General features: G+C 42.6%; 1 protein-coding gene across 1 annotated transcript in view; it reads left to right on the top strand.

Annotated features, from left to right (window-relative positions):
- VPS37A (VPS37A subunit of ESCRT-I) overlaps nucleotides 1-20,226 on the top strand; it is a 58,662-nt gene that overhangs the window by 21,688 nt on the left and 16,748 nt on the right. The window contains exons 4-9 of the mRNA XM_073608101.1: nucleotides 1,349-1,449; nucleotides 4,922-5,120; nucleotides 6,522-6,592; nucleotides 17,162-17,289; nucleotides 17,390-17,448; nucleotides 17,535-17,603. Coding sequence (XP_073464202.1) covers nucleotides 1,349-1,449; nucleotides 4,922-5,120; nucleotides 6,522-6,592; nucleotides 17,162-17,289; nucleotides 17,390-17,448; nucleotides 17,535-17,603 — 627 coding nt within the window. The remainder of the gene's footprint in view (nucleotides 1-1,348; nucleotides 1,450-4,921; nucleotides 5,121-6,521; nucleotides 6,593-17,161; nucleotides 17,290-17,389; nucleotides 17,449-17,534; nucleotides 17,604-20,226) is intronic.

The following is a 20,226-nucleotide window of genomic DNA, read 5'->3' as shown; positions in this document are numbered from 1 at the left end:
TTGTGCATGCACCAATTTTGGGATTGCACTGCAACTGGATCGCATGGTTTGTACAATGCTATCTGGTGCCGGCAAACACACTGCATTTGCAAGCTGCATTTGGGGTTTCGTTAGGATTGCACTGACACCTGCTACAGATTGCAAGGGCAGTGTGATTTGAATGCAGTGAGGGAAACGCGCACAGATCGCGGTTTTCCGGCACCGCATTAAGGTGAACCTAGACCAGTGATGGCAAATCTTGGCACCCCAGATATTTTGGAACTACCTTTCCCATAATGCTCAACTACACTGCAGAGTGCATTAGCATCATGGGATATGTGGTTCCAAAACATCTGGGGTGCCAAGGTTTGCCATCACTGACCTAGACTACTATGCCTAAGTTGGTAAACTGTTGACAAAATTGCTTATGTAATACAGTATTATATTGAAAGTAATTGCAAAACATGTAAATCCAAGTACTAGTTTAGCTCAGGGCTCGACAAATCCCAGGCGCCAGGTCGCCATGGCGACTAGCAATTGCGTCCTGGCGCCTGGACTTTTGTCAGCCTATTCACTGCAATGCACAATTTATATCGCCCGACACGCGGGACATGCAGTTCCAGACATTGGGCAGGTAGATTTTTGTAACACTTAACCCTGCTCCGGGCAAACGGCAGGGCTTTTTTGTCAGGTGGAAGCATTCAGGTGGCTGCACTGCCACCCGAATGCTTCTACACAGACCGGTAAAGTGCCCCCTGCATGGCCCTCCCTGCTATGTAATCCCGGGCTTTGCATGCTCGTGTATGGCCGGCTTTAGTAACAGGCTTTTTACAACCTCCTACTAAGCAGTCTCATGAAGATTGAAAAGGAGACCAAAATATTATTTTGCTTATTTGATATTTGCCAGACTGAAAAAAAAAAAAAAAAAAAAAAGTTTAAAAAAAATAGAAAATGTATAAAAATTGTTATATATTCCCTTTAATCAATGCTGTAATACTTCAGTGATTAGCATTAAAGTCTAAATTTGGGTAAAACTTTCGTGAAAAAAAAAAAATCAGCACAAGGGTCAGTACTTGCATTTAATCTAAAATGTCATTTGTGCTGGTGTCCGCTGTCCTGGTTAAAATCCTCTGTCCTCTTTCCCCCCTCCCTGAATGAAAAGCGGACTATGAATGGAGGAGGCGGACCTTTACTTCATCTACCTTTCCTCCATTCATAGATCGATTTTCATTCATGGAAGCTACAGTACAGCTATGAATGCAGGTGAGTACCTGTGAAAGGTCTCTCAGCCCTATTAACTTCAGGTGGGACGGTCTATTTTTTTTCTTTTATATATGCAAACAATTTACTTATTGGTTTCTTTCCTCAGTTTACTATGCACTCTGATCTTGGGAAAATAGTGCAGAATTTGTTAGAAGAGTTTTGGAAGAATCCTCCAACGCTAGCCCCAGCTTCAGGCACGTTTCCTTAGTAAGTAATAGTGGTTTGTTTTATTGATAATAGAAACACTGTGCTTGTGGAATCGATTGCCACTTTGTTCTAGCAGTGGAATGTAGTTTCTACTGCAGTTGTGTGTTTGGAAGGAACCCTTCATATTTTTTTTTTTTTTTTTTAACCAAAGTAATACATTCATTTTGAGTAGAGCCTAAATGGCTACCAAATTCCTTCTGATTATTGGGCCATCTAATGTGAGCGCTGCAGAAGTGATTTTTAATTGTACATGTCAGCTTCCTTTTTAATATTCCTCTGCTTACTTTTAAATTATTAGTTTTGGGCATTTTAAGCTGTAGATTTATTAGTCTAAGGCCAAGTTTAGACATGCAGTTGAGCCATGTTTTTAGCCCCCCCCCCCCAAGCTGCAGTGGATGAGGGTGTTCAGATGCCAAAAAATATCCAAAATATTACAGGCGGCAAGCCTGCTGAATGCAACCCGTTTAAGTGAATGGGGAAACACCATAAACGCGCCTCAATCACATTTAGCAAATATGTGGTGTTGCATCGCCTCCTCACTGCCTGTCAATCGCCTCTCAAAAGTAGATCGCTGTTCAGAGGAGCAGCGGGTTTCGATATACCTTTTCTAAGGCTCTGCTTTTTACACAATCTTATAAATGTTAACTGGGGTACCTTTAATCCTTTGTGTGCAAATAGCTTTGAATTATTTTGCTTTCTTTACATTGAGTAAAGTAAAATAAGTGCGTAAATAATCTCTCTAAAGGTATAACATAATTTTGCCTAAAGTTTAAAGTGAGTGTAAAGTCTTGTGTGTGGTTTTTATTTATATAAATAACAGACATGTTATACTTACCTGCCCTATGCAGTGGTTTTGCACAGGGCAACCCAGATCCTCCTCTTCTTGGGTCCCTAGCTGGAGCTCCTGGCCCCTCCCCACTGTTGAGTGTCTTCACAGCAAGCAGCTTGCTAAGGGAGCACCCAAGCTGGAGCTCTGTGTATCCGTTCAAACACAGAGCCGTGGTTTGGCCCCACCCCCTCTGTCTCCTCGTTGGCTAACTGTGTTTGACAGCAGCGGGAGCCAATGGTACCACTGCTGTGTCTCATCAGGAGGGCCGATGCACTCATGGACATCGTTGGATGGAGATGGGGCTCAGGTAAGTATTGGGGGGACTGAGGGGGACTGCTGCACACAGAAGTCTTTTTTATCTTAATGCATAGAGTGCATTAGGATGAAAAAACCTTTTGCCTTTACAACCACTTTAAGGTTTTATGATGGGTACTAAAGTGTTAACTGTTGTATTCCAAATCCAGTTTCTAACAGTACTAGAGCTATGGCCAGTCTGCTGACTAGCAAGTTTCTAGAGCAGTGATGGTGAACCTTGGCACACAAGATGTTTTGAAACTACATTTCCCATGATGCTCAACTACACTGCAGAGTGCATGAGCTTCATGGGAAATGTAGTTTCAAAACATCTGGGGTGCCAAGGTTCGCCATCACTGTTCTAGAGTCTGTAATTTGCTTGGCTGGGTAAACTACCGTTTTTGGTGGAAAATCTTTTAACATGCATTAAGAGATCCCCAGCATTTATACATAGGAGATTAGATAAACTGGTCTATTATGAAAATGTGAGTAGGGTAGACACTAATGGATCAAATAGGACACCATGGGCAAGATTTTTCAGTGGTTGTCCTTTTATTGTCCATCACCACCAGAGGTGGATCAGGGTAAGTGTGGTGGCCACAGCAACCAAAGTTTCTGCAAGATGTTAGAAGCCAGTGGATTCATCTGCCTCAGTTGTAATGACAACTCTATTTGGTCTGACTCGTTTAAGACATACATGAATAAAGCAGGCAGCAAGTCAGCCATTGGAGTGAACTGCTTATGAGGTCTAATCTGTGTTCACATTTTGCCTGTTTTGTGTATGATCTCCAAATATTGTATTTTGTTTACATTGCTCTTATCATTGCTGCTCCATATTCTAGATACTGTGTACTGCCACTTTAAATCAGGTGTCTAGTAAATGAGACTGGAGTGTTTATATCCTGATCTGTTTATGGCAGCCACACTAGGAGTGGAAGATTGATGTTAACCCCAGGTCCCTGCAGAGCAGAAAGCTGAACTTCATCCTTACTTAGCCTGTCAATAACCTCATCCGCAGCTTAACATCTTTGGTATTCTAATAGGATTTTAGGGTAACTCTGTGTTAAACGTTTGTTTACCTTTTCTTCAGACTGCTGCTAAGGACAGATTACAGTGTGGAGCAATTCACTACAAATGCAAATTTCCCAGCATTCTGCACTGTTAGTAAGGAGATGTATGGGGTTAGGCAGGCCATAAACTGTGTAAATTTCTTCCCTGCAAAGTTGGGTTGCAGGAAAGAAATTTACATGATTCCCCCATCAACACAGACAGTGCTGACAGGGGAATCCCTCCTGCCAAGAAATTGTGTTCTCTCGGAGGGGTCAGTCAGTGATTATTGCTAGCGGCTGTATATAATCACAAGTAAATCTGTCAGGCTGGTTGTACTCGAGTTGATCGATCAAAATTTGATCTGTCTATAAACAGTGTTATTAACAGCGTTAATAAAAAAAAACTAAGTCCTGCCATAGATGGTTCAAATCTCGGCCTGGTTCAGCAGGCACTGGCTGAGATTGGAACTGTGTATGGGCAGGCTGAATGTACAAAGCTAAGCAATCAACTTGGATACAACCAGCCTGGCAGATTTACTTGCGATTATCGCTAGCAATAATCACCTTCTGCTGGGGCTAGCTTCCCCTGCCCCACCGCCAGGAGAACACAATGTCTCGGCAAGAGGGATTTCCCTGTCAGCACTGTCTGTGTATATGAGGGGAATAGTTTGAATTTCTTTCCTGCAACCCGTGGTTGTAGAAAAGAAATTTGCACCATCTATGGCCTACCTAAGCCTGAGAACGAATTGATCACAGGACGATGATTGCTCAGCTCTCGATATTCTTACTGGAATATTTTGCTGTTACTGTAGCATATAGGCAGATCTTCCCAATACTTGTTACGTGATCACTGGAATCGCAAAAGTAAAAAGATTTAAAAATCTTTTTTTCTAATGTAGAGTGGGGAATTGTCTGGAACCCTTGTCACACTTTTTTTTTTCTTTTCTTGTCCCCACTAGTGAGATGTCCCCACTTTCTGTTTGATCATAAATAAAGGGAGTAAGGTAAAATCTCCCAAACCCCCTTTTTTTTTTTTTTTCTTTTTTAATTAAAAAAAAAATGGCTGACAGATGAGCTTTAAAGCAAACCTGTCAGCAGTTAAAGGAAAATAAAGCAACACTTCCCCACACCAGAAATTGTAATGATTGTAATGTTTAATGTGAGTTATAAGAGTGTAAGTAATGCTCCGTAGATCCTGGTGTGTGTGTGTGTGTGTGTGTGTGTGTGTTGAATGCTTTATGTAGGATAATATAAATCCCAGTGCAAATTCTAACAACTTTTTTCTTATTTTTTCTTTTAGCTTGTACAGCGGTACCACGGGGCATCCTCCTTACCCTCCTTCTTCAGGCTTTCCTTTTCTGCCATCCTTCCCCACACAAGAAACAAATCGATCAGTCCCGATATCAGAGACAGGTTCTTCAAGCTACAACACTGCCAAACCTGCTGCCCCTTCCTACGGCTTAATAAGTGATTTGCCTCTACCCGTCCCCACTTCTGAAGTGAGTATACAGTCTGAGAAATGTGTATAGCTGTGGTTTACAAACTGGAATTGGGAGATGGAGGCCAATTGTGCTATTTCAGATATTGTGTGTGCCACATCTAATTTTAGACTTCTCCTGCTCACTTTACATAATAAACAGTACAGATGAAAGTGATGACTTTTTTCTTTAAGCCGGCCATACATGTACAACACATTGTGTTCTGCTGACCAAAATAGCACAGCTGTAGCCATTACCCTATTCCACAATCTGTGATGATGGTGGGTATCGAGTCCTCTATGGGATGTATTATTGTGTAAGGTAGTTAAAGTATGTGTGTGTGTTTTTACCTTGGAAAACAACCCATTCAATTAAACAAAAAAAAAAAAGTGTGTGTACCTTTTTTTTTTTTTTTTTTTTTTTTTTTTTTTTTCCCCCCACAGCTGCATAAGGGGCTTATAGAGGTGGGAGCAGAGATTCTTTATAACAATGGGGGGAGGGCATAGCAGCAACAGCTTGAATGGAGCACAGTCTTGGGTAAAATGCAGATACAGAAACACTGAGTAACTGGGTGGGGGGCTTGTCAGCAGGAGGCAGAGAAACCACAGTATATTGATCTCCAAGTGAAGAGCTGTGTAGGGGGGCATGTCCACAGAAGTTTGACCATTGAAATACAGACAGGCTTTGCTCCCAAGTAGAATGAAAAGAAGCAAACTGACAATGCTGGGTTGGATGTGGTTCCATGCCCTGGCATGGTCAGTTTGCAATAGGAAAGCAGGGGTACTGGAAGGATCACCAGGTATTTCACACGAAGGAAGCAAACAGTTTTTAATACAAGTACATAGTGCAACAGACACCTATCAGAAATATAAAATGCCGGAGTAACATATTTTCTTTTAGAGGGTAAAAGGATCAGACTGTGTATAAGGCTGTGTTCACACCTATGCGAATTTCCCCGCATCCAATTTGCATAGCAGGAGCTTGTGACCGGCTCTCTTTGGAGCCAGCTCGCATATCTCTGGGTTGGCTGCTGAGCGGCTTGCACAGAAACGCTGTGCGTCTTTGGCTCCTTTTCAGGGCCGAATTCAGGCAAAAATTTTGTCCCTGAAATGGCGAACAGGGACGCACAGCGTTCCTGTGCAATCCGCGGCCGTTTCCAGTGTGAACCAAGCCTAAATGTTAAGAGTTCTTCGAAACAAAGTTCCTCTGAAGATCTCCTCCTCTCACCCTGGGGAGCAGGCACCAAGTTTTCGCAGGCAGTGAGACGATGATTAGCGATATTGTGCAAGACTGTTCTTGCTGCAGAAGTTGTTATAACTACACACAGACTGCCTCATCACCTTAAAAAAGTGTTTTGGATGGAGGTTTTTGTTGCCAAAGAATCCCAATTAATACATATGTTTTGTTTGTATTTATGTTTAGGTGGGCATTAACGGCTTTACATACAAGATGCCTGATCTCCCCGATACTTTTCCTGAACTCTCGGAATTAAGGTAACTGTTTATGAAAATGTTTATTGAACTGTCAGTGGAGGTTGCCTTGAATGTAGAGATTTAATTGCTAGGTTTTTACTGAAGGAAATATGAATTTTGGGTTCTTTTATTTACGCTATTTGTTTCATATCATAGCACCAATTGTATTTCATTAAGTGTCATAATAATTGCATTTTGCGTGTAAAACAACATTCATGGAGCTTGATTAAAATTTGTGATGCAGATTACTAAGAACATTTAAATATTGCTCTTTATTTTTGTTTAAGAATATTAGAAAATTGAATTTTTTCTTTAAAAGAAGTAGAAAAATGCTTAAGAAATATGTATAGTGTGTATAGTACGTAATATGGTTATTTTATCTTGTAAAGTTGTGCACATGCTGTACTCTTGCAATCCATCTCCACAAAGGTGTCCTGTCCTTTTTTTCTAGTGTATGTAAGCATGAATATAATGCCATTAACGTAGGAATCTAGGTGAAACCTTTGTCATGTCATGTCATTTTTTTTTTTTTTTCTGTCTGTGTTCTATTTTGAGAGATTTACCTTCAATTCCTGTCCGATTGTCATAACAGGAAGTGAGGAAATTTCTGGTTGTCTCCAGGGTGAACAGAACTATTGTCCCCACTGAAAGATTTCCCCTGTATTACTGTTCTGGGGACAACTCAAAATCTTTCACTTTGACGGTAAACGGGACAAATACAGAGGGTGAATCTCCCTAACAGGGACACAGACAGCAATAAAAACCTGAAAGGTGTTTTAATCCCTCTGCACTCTATCCAAATCTTTAAAAAAAAAAAAAAAAAAGTTTTGCGCTTTTTTTTTTTTTTTTTTTTTTTCAATGACAGTTGCCATAGTCATGCAACACTGTACCCAAATGACATTTGTCTCTTTTTTTTTTTTTTTTTTCCCACAAATAGAGCTTTCTTTTGGTGGTATTTGATCACCTCTGCAGTTTCTATTTTTTGCTCTATAAACAAAAAAAGAGCGACAAGTTTGAAAAAAACACAATATTTTTTGTACTTTTTGCTATAATAAATATCCCAATTTTTAAAAAAAAGAAAAAATGTTTTCCTCAGTTTAGGCCGATATATTTTCTTCTTCATATTTTTGGTAAAAAAAATTTGCAATAAGCGTATATTGATTGGATTACGTAAAAGTTATAGCGCCTACAAAATAGGTTATTGATTCATGGCATTTTTATTATATAGTAATGGCGGTGATCTGCGATTTTTTTTTTTTTTTTTTTTTTTTTTTTTTTTATCGTGACTGTGACATTGCGGCGGACAGATCGGACACTTTGGACAATGTTTTGAGACCATTGACATTTATACAGCAATCAGTGCTATGAATATGCACTGATTACTGTACACAGTGGGGCAAAAAAGTATTTAGTCAGCCACCAATTGTGCAAGTTCTCCCACTTAAAAAGATGAGAGGCCTGTAATTGTCATTGTAGGTATACCTCAACTGTGAGAGACAAAATGTGGAAACCAATCCAGACAATAACATGAATTTATTTGCAAATTATGGTGGAAAATAAGTATTTGGTCACCTACAAACAAGCAAGATTCCTGGCTCTCACAGTCCTGTGTCTTCTTCTTTAACCACTTGAGCCCCGGACCATTATGCTGCCTAAGGACCAGAGGTCTTTTTCCAATTTGGCACTGCGTCGCTTTAACTGCTAATTGCGTGGTTATGCAATGCTGTACCCAAACGAAATTTGCGTCCTTTTCTTCCCACAAATAGAGCTTTCTTTTGATGGTATTTGATCACCTCTGCAGTTTTTATTTTTTGCGCTATAAACGGAAAAAGACCGAAAATTTTGAAAAAAAATGATATTTTCTACTTTTTGTTATAAAAAAAATCCAATAAACTCAATTTTAGTCATACATTTAGGCCAAAATGTATTCGGCCACATGTCTTTGGTAAAAAAAAATGTCAATAAGCGTATATTTATTGGTTTGCGCAAAAGTTATAGCGTCTACAAACTAGGGTACATTTTCTGGAATTTACACAGCTTTTAGTTTATGACTGCCTATGTCATTTCTTGAGGTGCTAAAATGGCAGGGCAGTACAAAACCCCCCCAAATGACCCCATTTTGGAAAGTAGACACCCCAAGGAAATTGCTGATAGGCATGTTGAACCCATTGAATATTTATTTTTTTTGTCCCAAGTGATTGAATAATGACAAAAAAAAAATATTTACAAAAAGTTGTCACTAAATGATATATTGCTCACACAGGCCATGGGCCTATGTGGAATTGCACCCCAAAATATATTCAGCTACTTCTCCTGAGTACGGGGATACCACATGTGTGGGACTTTTTGGGAGCCTAGCCGCGTATGGGACCCCGAAAACCAATCACTGCCTTCAGGATTTCTAAGGGTGTAACTTTTTGATTTCACTCTTCACTGCCTATCACAGTTTCGGAGGCCATGGAATGCCCAGGTGGCACAACCCCCCCCCCCCCAAATGACCCCATTTTGGAAAGTAGACACCCCAAGCTATTTGCTGAGAGGCATATTGAGTCCATGGAATATTTTATATTTTGACACAAGTTGCGGGAAAGTGACACTTTTTTTTTTTTTTTTTTGCCACAAAGTTGTCACTAAATGATATATTGCTCACACAGGCCATGGGCATATGTGGAATTGCACCCCAAAATACATTTAGCTGCTTCTCCTGAGTATGGGGATACCACATGTGTGGGACTTTTTGGGAGCCTAGCCGCGTACGGGGCCCCGAAAACCAATCACCGCCTTCAGCGTTTTTAAGGGCGTGAATTTTTGATTTTACTCTTCACTGCCTATCACCGTTTCGGAGGCCATGGAATGCCCAGGTGGCACAAAACCCCCCCAAATGACCCCATTTTGGAAAGTAGACACCCCAAGCTATTTGCTGAGAGGCATGGTGAGTATTTTGCAGCTCTCATTTGTTTTTGAAAATGAAGAAAGACAAGAAAAAACTTTTTTTTTTTTTCTTTTTTCAAATTTCAAAACTTTGTGACAAAAAGTGAGGTCTGCAAAATACTCACTATACCTCTCAGCAAATAGCTTGGGGTGTCTACTTTCCAAAATGGGGTCATTTGGGGGGGGTTTGTGCCACCTGGGCATTCCATGGCCTCCGAAACTGTGATAGGCAGTGAAGAGTGAAATCAAAAATTCACGCCCTTAGAAAGCCTGAAGGCGGTGCTTGGTTTTCGGGGTCCCGTACGCGGCTAGGCTCCCAAAAAGTCTCACACATGTGGTATCCCCGTACTCAGGAGAAGCAGCAGAATGTATTTTGGGGTGTAATTTCACATATTCCCATGGCATGTTTGAGCAATATATCATTTAGTGACAACTTTGTGCAAAAAAAAAAAAAAAAAAAAAAAAATTTGTCTCTTTCCCGCAACTTGTGTCGCAATATAAAATATTCCATGGACTCGACATGCCTCTCAGCAAATAGCTTGGGGTGTCTACTTTCCAAAATGGGGTCATTTGGGGGGGTTTTGAACTGTCCTGGCATTTTATGCACAACATTTAGAAGCTTATGTCACACATTACCCACTCTTCTAACCACTTGAAGACAAAGCCCTTTCTGACACTTATTTTTTACATGAAAAAGTTTTTTTTTTTTGCAAGAAAATTACTTTGAACCCCCAAACATTATATATTTTTTTAAAGCAAATGCCCTACAGATTAAAATGGTGGGTGTTTCATTTTTTTTTTTCACACAGTATTTGTGCAGCGATTTTTCAAACGCATTTTTTGGGGAAAAAACACACTTTTTTAAATTTTAATGCACTAAAACACACTATATTGCCCAAATGTTTGATGAAATAAAAAAGATGATCTTAGGCCGAGTACATGGATACCAAACATGACATGCTTTACAATTGCGCACAAACGTGCAGTGGCAACAAAATAAATACATTTTTAAAAGCCTTTAAAAGCCTTTACAGGTTACCACTTTAGATTTGCAGAGGAGGTCTACTGCAAAAATTACTGCCCTCGATCTGACCTTCGCGGCGATACCTCACATGCATGGTGCAATTGCTGTTTACGTTTGACGACAGACCGCCGCTTGTGTTCGCCTTAGCGCAAGAGCAGGGGGCGACAGGGGTGCTTTTTTTTTTTTTTTTTTTTTTTTTTTTTTTTTTTCTTTATTATTTTTTTGCTTTTTTATCTTATTTTTAAACTGTTCCTTTCATTTTTTTTTTTTTTTTTTTAAATCATTTTTATTGTTATCTCGGGGAATGTAAATATCCCCTATGATAGCAATAGGTAGTGACAGGTACTCTTTTTTGAAAAAATTGGGGTCTATTAGACCCTAGATCTCTCCTCTGCCCTCAAAGCATCTGACCACACCAAGATCGGTGTGATAAAATGCTTCCCCAATTTCCCAATGGCGCTATTTACATCCGGCGAAATCTAAGTCATAAAATGCTCGTAGCTTCCGGTTTCTTAGGCCATAGAGATGTTTGGAGCCACTCTTGTCTCTGATCAGCTCTATGGTCAGCTGGCTGAATCACCGGCTGCATTCTCAGGTTCCCTGTTGAGACAGGAGAGCCAGAGAAAAACACGGAAGACGGTGGGGGGGGGGGGCATTCCCTCCCACGGCTTGTAAAGGCAGTCTAGAGGCTAATTAGCCGCTAGGATTGCTTTTACATGAAAGCCGACCGCTGGCTGAAAAGAATGATACCAAGATGATACCTAAACCTGCAAGCATCATTCTGGTATAACCACTCAAAGTCGTGAATGGTGTACCTGAAGACAAAAAAATGGTTAACAATAAAGCACAGTAAACAGTAAAGTATAAATAATTACATACCTGAAAAACAAACATGATAAAACATAATAACAATAACAATAAAACACTGCAGAATAGAATACAGTAAAAAAAGAGCAGAACAATAGAGAGAGAGAATAGAGAGAGAGAACGATAAAACGACAACTATTTTTTTTTATTTTATATATATTTTTTTTTTTTTACACTTTTTTTGTAACTAACTTTTATAATGGTAACCGGTTCCAGGCTCGGGTCTCTCAAAATGCGATGGCATCTTGGGAGACCCTGTGAAAGTGTGCCTAGTCTGTGCAGTGCTGTACCCTACGCTAATACTCAACTAGTGAATGGTAGCGTTCAAAACATTCACCAATGCAAAGACCAGGATTGTCAGGACAGGAGGGACAATAATAGCGGGTGTCACGCCTATATCCGCGCTTGCTGCAGACACAACATCTTTTTGGGGGGGTTCGTTGGGTAGGGGTACTCAGGAGGACATAAAAATGCCTCTCATGCAGCCGACTGCATTTGGTTGGGGATGTGAATGGGGGAAGTACGGGCGCTGCAGAAGCGGTGTGTTCCCAATTAGGATTGGCGAATGCAGCAGGAAGGGCACTATGGGCACGACGGCCTGTGTTCGTCTTTTTGGTGGCAGCGGGACACTACTTGTGCTTGCCACCTCACCAGCTTGAACTGCACTTATGGGACTCGCCACGTCACCAAGTGTTACTGCAGCGCTGGTTTGACTACGACCAGGGTATACTAGGCCGCTGGTGCTTGCCAGTTCAATAAAAAGCTTCCAAAAAAACTGTTAGCGATCGCAGGGATCAGGCCTGACTCTGCAAACGCTGCAGTTATGCGTTTAGTGTTTTGTAAGTGACAGTGATCGATCGATACTGCACTTGGGTGGGCTGGGCTGGGCCGGGCGGAGGGCAAAACGCAGGTGCTAGCAGGTATCTGGGCTGATCCCGCTAACACTGCGTTTTTGGGAACCCTAAACTGCTGGGGACGCCAGTATAGATCTGATCGGATCAGATGTTGATCCGTTCAGATACTATACCACTAAAGGAGGCGTATGCTGCGTGCGTGGGTGTTAGTGGTACTGGCGCTAACCTGACGCTGCCTGGGGACGGTGCTTGCTAGTTCACCAAAATGCTACCAAAAAAACTGTTAGCGATCGCTGGGATCAGGCCTGACTCTGCGAACGCTGCAGTTATGCGTTTAGTGCCTTGTAAGTGACAGTGATCGATCGATACTGCACTTGGGTGGGCTGGGCTGGGCCGGGCGGAGGGGCACAACGCAGGTGCTAGCAGGTATCTGGGCTGATCCCGCTAACACTGCGTTTTTGGGAACCCTAAACTGCTGGGGACGCTAGTATAGATCTGATTGGACCAGATATTGATCCGATCAGATACTATACCACTAAGGGAGGTGTATGCTGCGTGCGTGGGTGTCAGTGGTACTGGCGCTAACCTGACGCTGCCTGGGGCTGGTGCTTGCAAGCTCACCAAAATGCTACCAAAAAAAATGTTAGCGATCGCAGGGATCAGGCCTGACTCTGCGAACGCTGCAGTTATGCGTTTAGTGTTTTGTAAGTGACAGTGATCAATCGATACTGCACTTGGGTGGGCCGGGCGGAGGGACAAAACGCAGGTGCTAGCAGGTATCTGGGCTGATCCCGCTAACACTGCGTTTTTGGGAACCCTAAACTGCTGGGGACGCTAGTATAGATCTGATCGGATCAGATATTGATCCGTACAGATACTATACCACTAAGGGAGGCGTATGCTGCGTGCGTGGGTGTTAGCGGTACTGGCGCTAATCTGACGCTGCCTGGGGCGACGCATATCACCGCCGGGCGACCGGGGGGCTAAACCTTTATTCGGTAATAAACGGCGGGTGCCCTGACACTATAAAAAATAAACAAACTAACCAGCGTCACCCGTAACAGTTATACGGTGATCAGTGGTGAAAGGGTTAACTAGGGGGCAATCAAGGGGTTAAAACATTTATTAGGTAGTATATGGGGGTCCCTGTCGCTATAAAACGCTGACGGCGAACCTAAATATTTACCTCACTAACTAGCGTCACCAGCGACACTAATACAGCGATCAGAAAAATGATCGCTTAGTGACACTGGTGACAGGGGGTGATCAAGGGGTTAAAACTTTATTAGGGGGGTTAGGGGGGTACCCTAGACCTAAAGGGGGGTAATACTAACTGTCCCAACACTGTAACTGTCACAAACTGACACCAATGCAGTAATCAGAAAAAAAAAAAAAAAAAAAAACTGCTGGTGTCAGTTTGTGACAGGGAGGGGGGGGGTGATTGGGGGGCGATCGGGGGGGGGATCGGGGTGTTTTGTGTGCCTGGCATGTTCTACTGTGTTGTGTAGTGTTGGTGCACTCACATAGATGTCTTCTCTCCTCGGCGCTGCAACGGAATACCGAGCCGAGGAGAGATGACATCATTTCCTTTGCTGCTGTTTAGCATACAGCAGCAAAGGAAGTAATCTGATTGGCCGGCGGCGATCGCGAGGGGGGGGCCACGAACGGATGGCCTCCCCCTCACCTCCGATCGCCGTGGGACAAAACGGGACCGCCTCGGGCACCGGGGGGGGTCCGATCGGACCCCCCACCCGCGGGAGGCAAATCACGTACATGTACGTGATTTTGCCTGCCCGTGCCGCCTTGCCGACGTAAATCGGCGTTAGGCGGTCCTTAAGTGGTTAAGAGGCTCCTCTGTCCTCCACTCATTACCTGTATTAATGGCACCTGTTTGAACTTGTTATCAGTATAAAAGACACCTGTCCACAACCTCAAACAGTCTCACTCCAAACTCCACTATGGTGAAGACCAAAGAGCTGTCGAAGGACACCAGAAACAAAATTGTAGACCTGCACCAGGCTGGGAAGACTGAATCTGCTGGGAAAACAATCTGCAGCTTGGTGTGAAGAAATCAACTGTGGGAGCAATAATTAGAAAATGGAAGACATACAAGACCACTGATAATCTCCCTCAATCTGGGGCTCCACGCAAGATCTCACCCCGTGGGGTCAAAATGATCACAAGAACAGTGAGCAAAAATCCCACAACCACACGGGGGGACCTAGCGAATGACCTGCAGAGAGCTGGGACCAACGTAACAAAGGTTACCATCAGTAACACACTACGCCACCAGGGACTCAGATCCTGCAGTGCCAGACATGTCCCCCTGCTTAAACCGTTTGCTAGAAAGCATTTGGATGATCCAGAAGAGGATTGGGAGAATGTCATATGGTCAGATGAAACCAAAGTAGAACTGTTTGGTAGAAACACAACACGTCGTGTTTGCAGGAGAGAGAATGCTGAGTTGCAACCAAAGAACACCATACCTACTGTGAAGCATGGGGGAGGCAACATCATGCTTTGGGGCTGTTTCTCTGCAAAGGGAACAGGACGACTGATCCGTGTACATGAAAGAATGAATGGGGCCATGTATTGTGAAATTTTGAGTGCAAACCTCCTCCCATCAGCAAGGGCATTGAAGATTAAACATGGCTGGGTCTTTCAGCATGACAATGATCCCAAACACACTGCCCGGGCAACGAAGGAGTGGCTTCGTAAGAAGCATTTCAAGGTCCTGGAGTGGCCTAACCAGTCTCCAGATCTCAACCCCATAGAAAACCTTTGGAGAGAGTTGAAAGTCCGTGTTGCCCAGTGACAGCCCCAAAACATCACTGCTCTAGAGGAGATCTGCATGGAGGAATGGGCCAACATACCAGCAACAGTGTGTGACAACCTTGTGAAGACTTACAGAAAATGTTTGACCTTTGTCATTGCCAACAAAGGATATATAACAAAGTATTGAGATGAACTTTTGATATTGACCAAATACTTATTTTCCACCATAATTTGCAAATAAATTCTTTCAAAAATCAGGCAATGTGATTGTCTGGATTTGTTCCCACATTTTGTCTCTCATAGTTGAGGTATACCTATGATGACAATTACAGGCCTCTCTCATCTTTTTAAGCGGGAGAACTTGCACAATTGGTGGCTGACTAAATACTTTTTGGCCCCACTGTAAGTGTCACTGTCATGGAAGGAGTTAACACTGGGGGGCGATCAGGGGGTTAAATGTGTTACCTAAGGAGTGATTCTAACTAGGGGGGAATGGGACTGACTAGGGGAGGAGACTGATCGGTGTTCCATAATACTAGGAACACACGATCTGTCTCCTCTCTGACAGGACGTGGATCTGTGTGTTTACACACACAGATCCACGTTCCTGCTCTGTCACGAGCGATCGCGGGTGCCCGGTGGACATCACAGCTGTCGGGCATGCGCACCGGCTCCTCAGTGATGCGGCGGGCGTGCGCGCCCCCTATACTACTGGTAAGCCGTGGACGTCATATGACGCCCGCCCAGGATGGGAGATCCTATCTGCAGACGTCATATGACAATGGGCGGGATGGGAAGTGGTTAAATATCATCCCAGTTCTACTTGTCTGTTTGGTTATATCTAATTATCACATTAAAAAGACTCATATTAGCTCCATTACCATCCACAGACACGTTTTAGGCTGCTAGGGATGCAGTGGTCATTGATGCCTTGGATAAAGTGTTCCTAAATCAAAATCACAAACATGTTATACTCCCCTGCTCTTTGCAGAGGTATTGCACAGAGCAGCCCCATTCCTCTCTCTTTTTGGGTCCCCCGGCGGCGATTCTGGCTCCTCCTCTTCTTCGTGTGTCCCCATAGCAAGCTGCTTGCTATGGAGGCACAAAGTGTCTGCGTGCTCTTGAGCTGTGTGTCACAGCCCCCCTCCATGCCCCCCCCCCCCCAAACTTTCTTATCGCTGCATTTGATTGCCAATGGCTCCTGCTGCTGCTCAAGTGCTGTGAATAGGCAGAGGGGAGAATAGATGCAGCCGTGCACAGCACTGAATCTATTCTTCCCTCTCTTCCCCTTCACACATGGAAGTGGGGGTGGGAGGGATATAGAAAACGTTTTTTACCTTAATACAAGGACTGCATTAAGTTAAGAAATGTTTTTCACTTTAGTACAACTTTAACTTGACAACAACACTAAGACTAGTTTTTCTATACACAGTGAGTGCACAGACAAATATACTAACAGCTGTTTACAGACAAAGCCATGTGTTTACCATGACCTGACATGAACACATGCTGATAGAGTCCTGATGGTGGTGGGGCTGTCGGTCACAGCCCAGTCTGACAACTAACAGCCATGCAGAGTGTTAATTAAATATAAGCTTCCAGTTAACTTGTGTACTTAATAAAAATATTTAAATGTTTAATTTAAATAGTACCACGATTAGTTATAGCCTCCTGCAATCTTACACTGAACAAGACTGAGACTGGCAGAGGGAGGGACAGCACTATATGACTTTACTGTATTATCCAGTGCTGTGGATCTAGAAAAGAAGCTTGATGATTGGAGGGGAAAGCACAGAGATGACCTCACCAGGGAGCTTCTGCTCCATTGCTATTCAGTCCAAGTGACTAAGCTGTATTGCTTCGGCTGCAGTGATAAAATTTAAATGGTCAGAACTTTGTATACAAGCTGACAATGGTGTCTTTATTAGAAAACTTGCCGAACAGCAGTGCAATTTTTTGCCTCTTTGTCTGCACTTATGTTTTTAAGTCCTTTTTGCAACAGCTAAAATGTTTAGAAAACGTTTCTTATCCCATTTGGCAGAGCTTTCTTCTAAATATTTGGCTATTTTATTAAATCTGTATACCCATGTTCTCCATCTCTGTGCTGGAAATTTCAGTCATTTAATATTTCTCTTACAGTGTGTCCCAGCTCTCCGAAATGATTGAACAGGAAGATGTTCTTCTGGAACAGTTTGTTAACCTGCCACAGTTAAAACAGATAATATTTGATAAGGAGGACCTGGTGAAAAACATAGAGGAACTAGCAAGTAAGAATGGTCAAATCTATCTTCCAGCTGTATGTTGTGTGTAATCTGTCTACAAATTTCTCTATTTTTTTTTTTTTTCATCCCCGCCCTACTCTTTTAGAAAAGAATCTTATGCTGGAGCCCATTCTAGAGTCAAAACGGCAGGCACTTTTAGACAAAGTAAGTGTGACAAAGCTCATGTTTGTTGGGATTATATCATTGCTATTTTGTCTTCATGTTTGTGTTCTTGTGTGTTTTTCTTCCAGTATGAGCTTCTCACACAAATGAAATCAACATTTGAAAAGAAGTTACAAAGACAACATGAGCTGAGTGAGGTATTTATTTTCTGTATTGTATCTGTATTGGCAAACCTGGCTAAGAGCAGGGTACTGCAAAGTGTTTACTACTGTTAGCCAGAAAACCTTCATCTGTGTACCTCCCTGGTTTCTGACTTAAGCTGGCCATAGAAAATGTGATTTTCTGGTTGCGGGAAAGAAAATTGCTTGATTTCCCTCCCACGGAGCTATAGTGTTCTGCGGAGGGGGGGGGGGGGGGGGGGGGGGGGGGGGCTGTGCGTACCTGCCAGGTGAACACAATTATTACTGCTAGTGGCTATAACCCTCAATAATCGCATGAAAATCTGACATGCTCGTTGTACCCAAGTCGTACAACAATCAAATTTGGTACAATCAGCCTGCCAATAAATGGTTCGAATCTCGGCTGGTCCCTGCTAAACTGGCCGAGATTTGAACCATCTATGGTGCTTAGCCCTGTCCAACTACCATCCTTCTGTCCAGGTAATGTGTTTCATTGGTAATTTTATAAGTTGAGGAGGATGCTAATTGGCTAACGTAGTTACATAGTAGGTGAGACCGAAAAAAGACACAAGTCCATCAAGTCCAACCAATGTGTGTGATTATATGTCCGTATTACATTGTATATTCCTGTATGTTGTGGTCATTCAAGTGCTTATCCAATAGTTTTTTGAAACTATCGATTGCTGCCCCCCCCCCCCCGCTGAGACCACTGCCTGTGGAAGGGAATTCCACATCCTTGCCGCTCCCTTCCGCAAAAAAGGTTTATCCCTATTGTGGGGTCACCAGTACAGTATTTGTAAATTTAAAATCATATCCCCTCACAAGCGTCTCTTCTCCAGAGAGAATAAGTTCAGTGTTAGCAACTTTTCTTCATAACGAATATCCTCCAGACTCTTTATTAGCTTTGTTGCCCTTCTTTGTACTCACTCCATTTCCAGCACATCCTTCCTGAGGACTGGTGCCCAGAACTGGACAGCATACTCTAGGTGTGGCCGGACCAGAGTCTTGTAGAGCGGGAGAATTATCGTTTTATCTCTGGAGTTGATCCCTTTTTAATGCATGCCAATATTCTGTTTGCCTTGTTAGCAGCAGCTTGGCATTGCATGCCATTGCCGAGCCTATCATCTACTAGGACCCCCAGGTCCTTTTCCATCTTAGATTCCCCCAGAGGTTCTCCCCCCTAGTGTATAGATTGCATTCATATTTTTGCCACCCAAATGCATTATTTTACATTTTTCTACATTAAACCTCATTTGCCATGTAGTTGCCCACCCCATTAATTTGTTCAGATCTTCTTGCAAGGTTTCCACATCCTGTGGAGACATTATTGCCCTGCTTAGCTTAGTATCATCCGCAAATACGAAGATTGAACTGTTTATCCCATCCTCCAGGTCGTTTATGAACAAATTAAATAGGATTGGTCCCAGCACAGAACCCTGTGGGACCCCACTACCCACTCCTGACCATTCTGAGTATTCCCCATTTATCACCACCCTCTGAACTCGCCCTTGTAGCCAGGTTTCAATCCATGTACTCACCCTATGGTCCATGCCAACAGACCTTATTTTGTACAGTAAACGTTTATGGGGAACTGTGTCAAATGCTTTTGCAAAATCCAGATATACCACGTCTACGGGCCTTCCTTTATCTAGATGGCAACTTGCATCCTCATAGAAGATTAGTAGATTGGTTTGGCAAGAATGTTTTTTTATGAATCCATGCTGATTACTGCTAATGATACTGTTTTCATTACTAAAATCTTGTATATAGTCCCTTATCATCCCCTCCAAGAGCTTGCATACTATTGATGTTTAGGGTAACTGGTCTGTAATTCCCAGGAATGTATTTTTGGCCCTCTTTAAATATTGGTGCTACATTGGCTTTTCTCCAATCCGATGGTACCATTCCAGTCAGTAGACTGTCAGTAAAAATTGGGAACAATGGTCTGGCAATTACTTGACTGAGTTCCCTAAGTACCCTCGGGTGCAAGCCAATGATTTATTAATGTTAAGTTTCCCAAGTTAGCCATGAGGGTGCTTCCTGTGATGTGTCCTTAGGATAAACACTGCAGTTTTTGTTACTTTTAAGCTAAACTCCGGTCAACTTAAGAAAAAGGTGTGTGTGTGTGTGTGTGTGTGTGCCCCCATTCCCCAAGTTACTAAAAAAGATAATATGAATGTGACTACCCAATATTGCCCAGTATGGTAATGGCTGTGCCACAAGAGAAAGTGATGAATACATCTTTGTAAGGGCCAGACAAAACAGACAATGCTGCCTTGGCTGAGAGTTTTCATCCTAGGCAAAATTATGATTCAGAATACTATTTTTTAGTGAAATAATGCAGATAGTTTCAGCTGGGAATGTTGCTAAGAACAGTGAATTAAAGCAATTCCATTTTCCTGACAGATGTCTGTGAAACCCATAATTACCATTTATGAACTTGGTGCTTGCTATGCAGAGCTCTGCAGAATTTGTACATCTGTGCGGAGAAAATAAGATTTAAAGAACAGCCACGGTTTTTAGCTGTGCTGTAAGTTCAATATTCTTAAATATTTTTATGTGGCACAGAGCACCACTTGTCTTTGGTTTTTGTTTTTTTTGTATGATAGAAGGAGCTCTCCTATATCACTTGAATACCTGC

This window comes from Aquarana catesbeiana, linkage group LG01 (assembly GCF_042186555.1).
Source record: "Aquarana catesbeiana isolate 2022-GZ linkage group LG01, ASM4218655v1, whole genome shotgun sequence".
Classification (NCBI taxonomy): Eukaryota; Metazoa; Chordata; class Amphibia; order Anura; family Ranidae; genus Aquarana; species Aquarana catesbeiana.
This window is presented reverse-complemented; position numbering and strand designations above follow the sequence as displayed.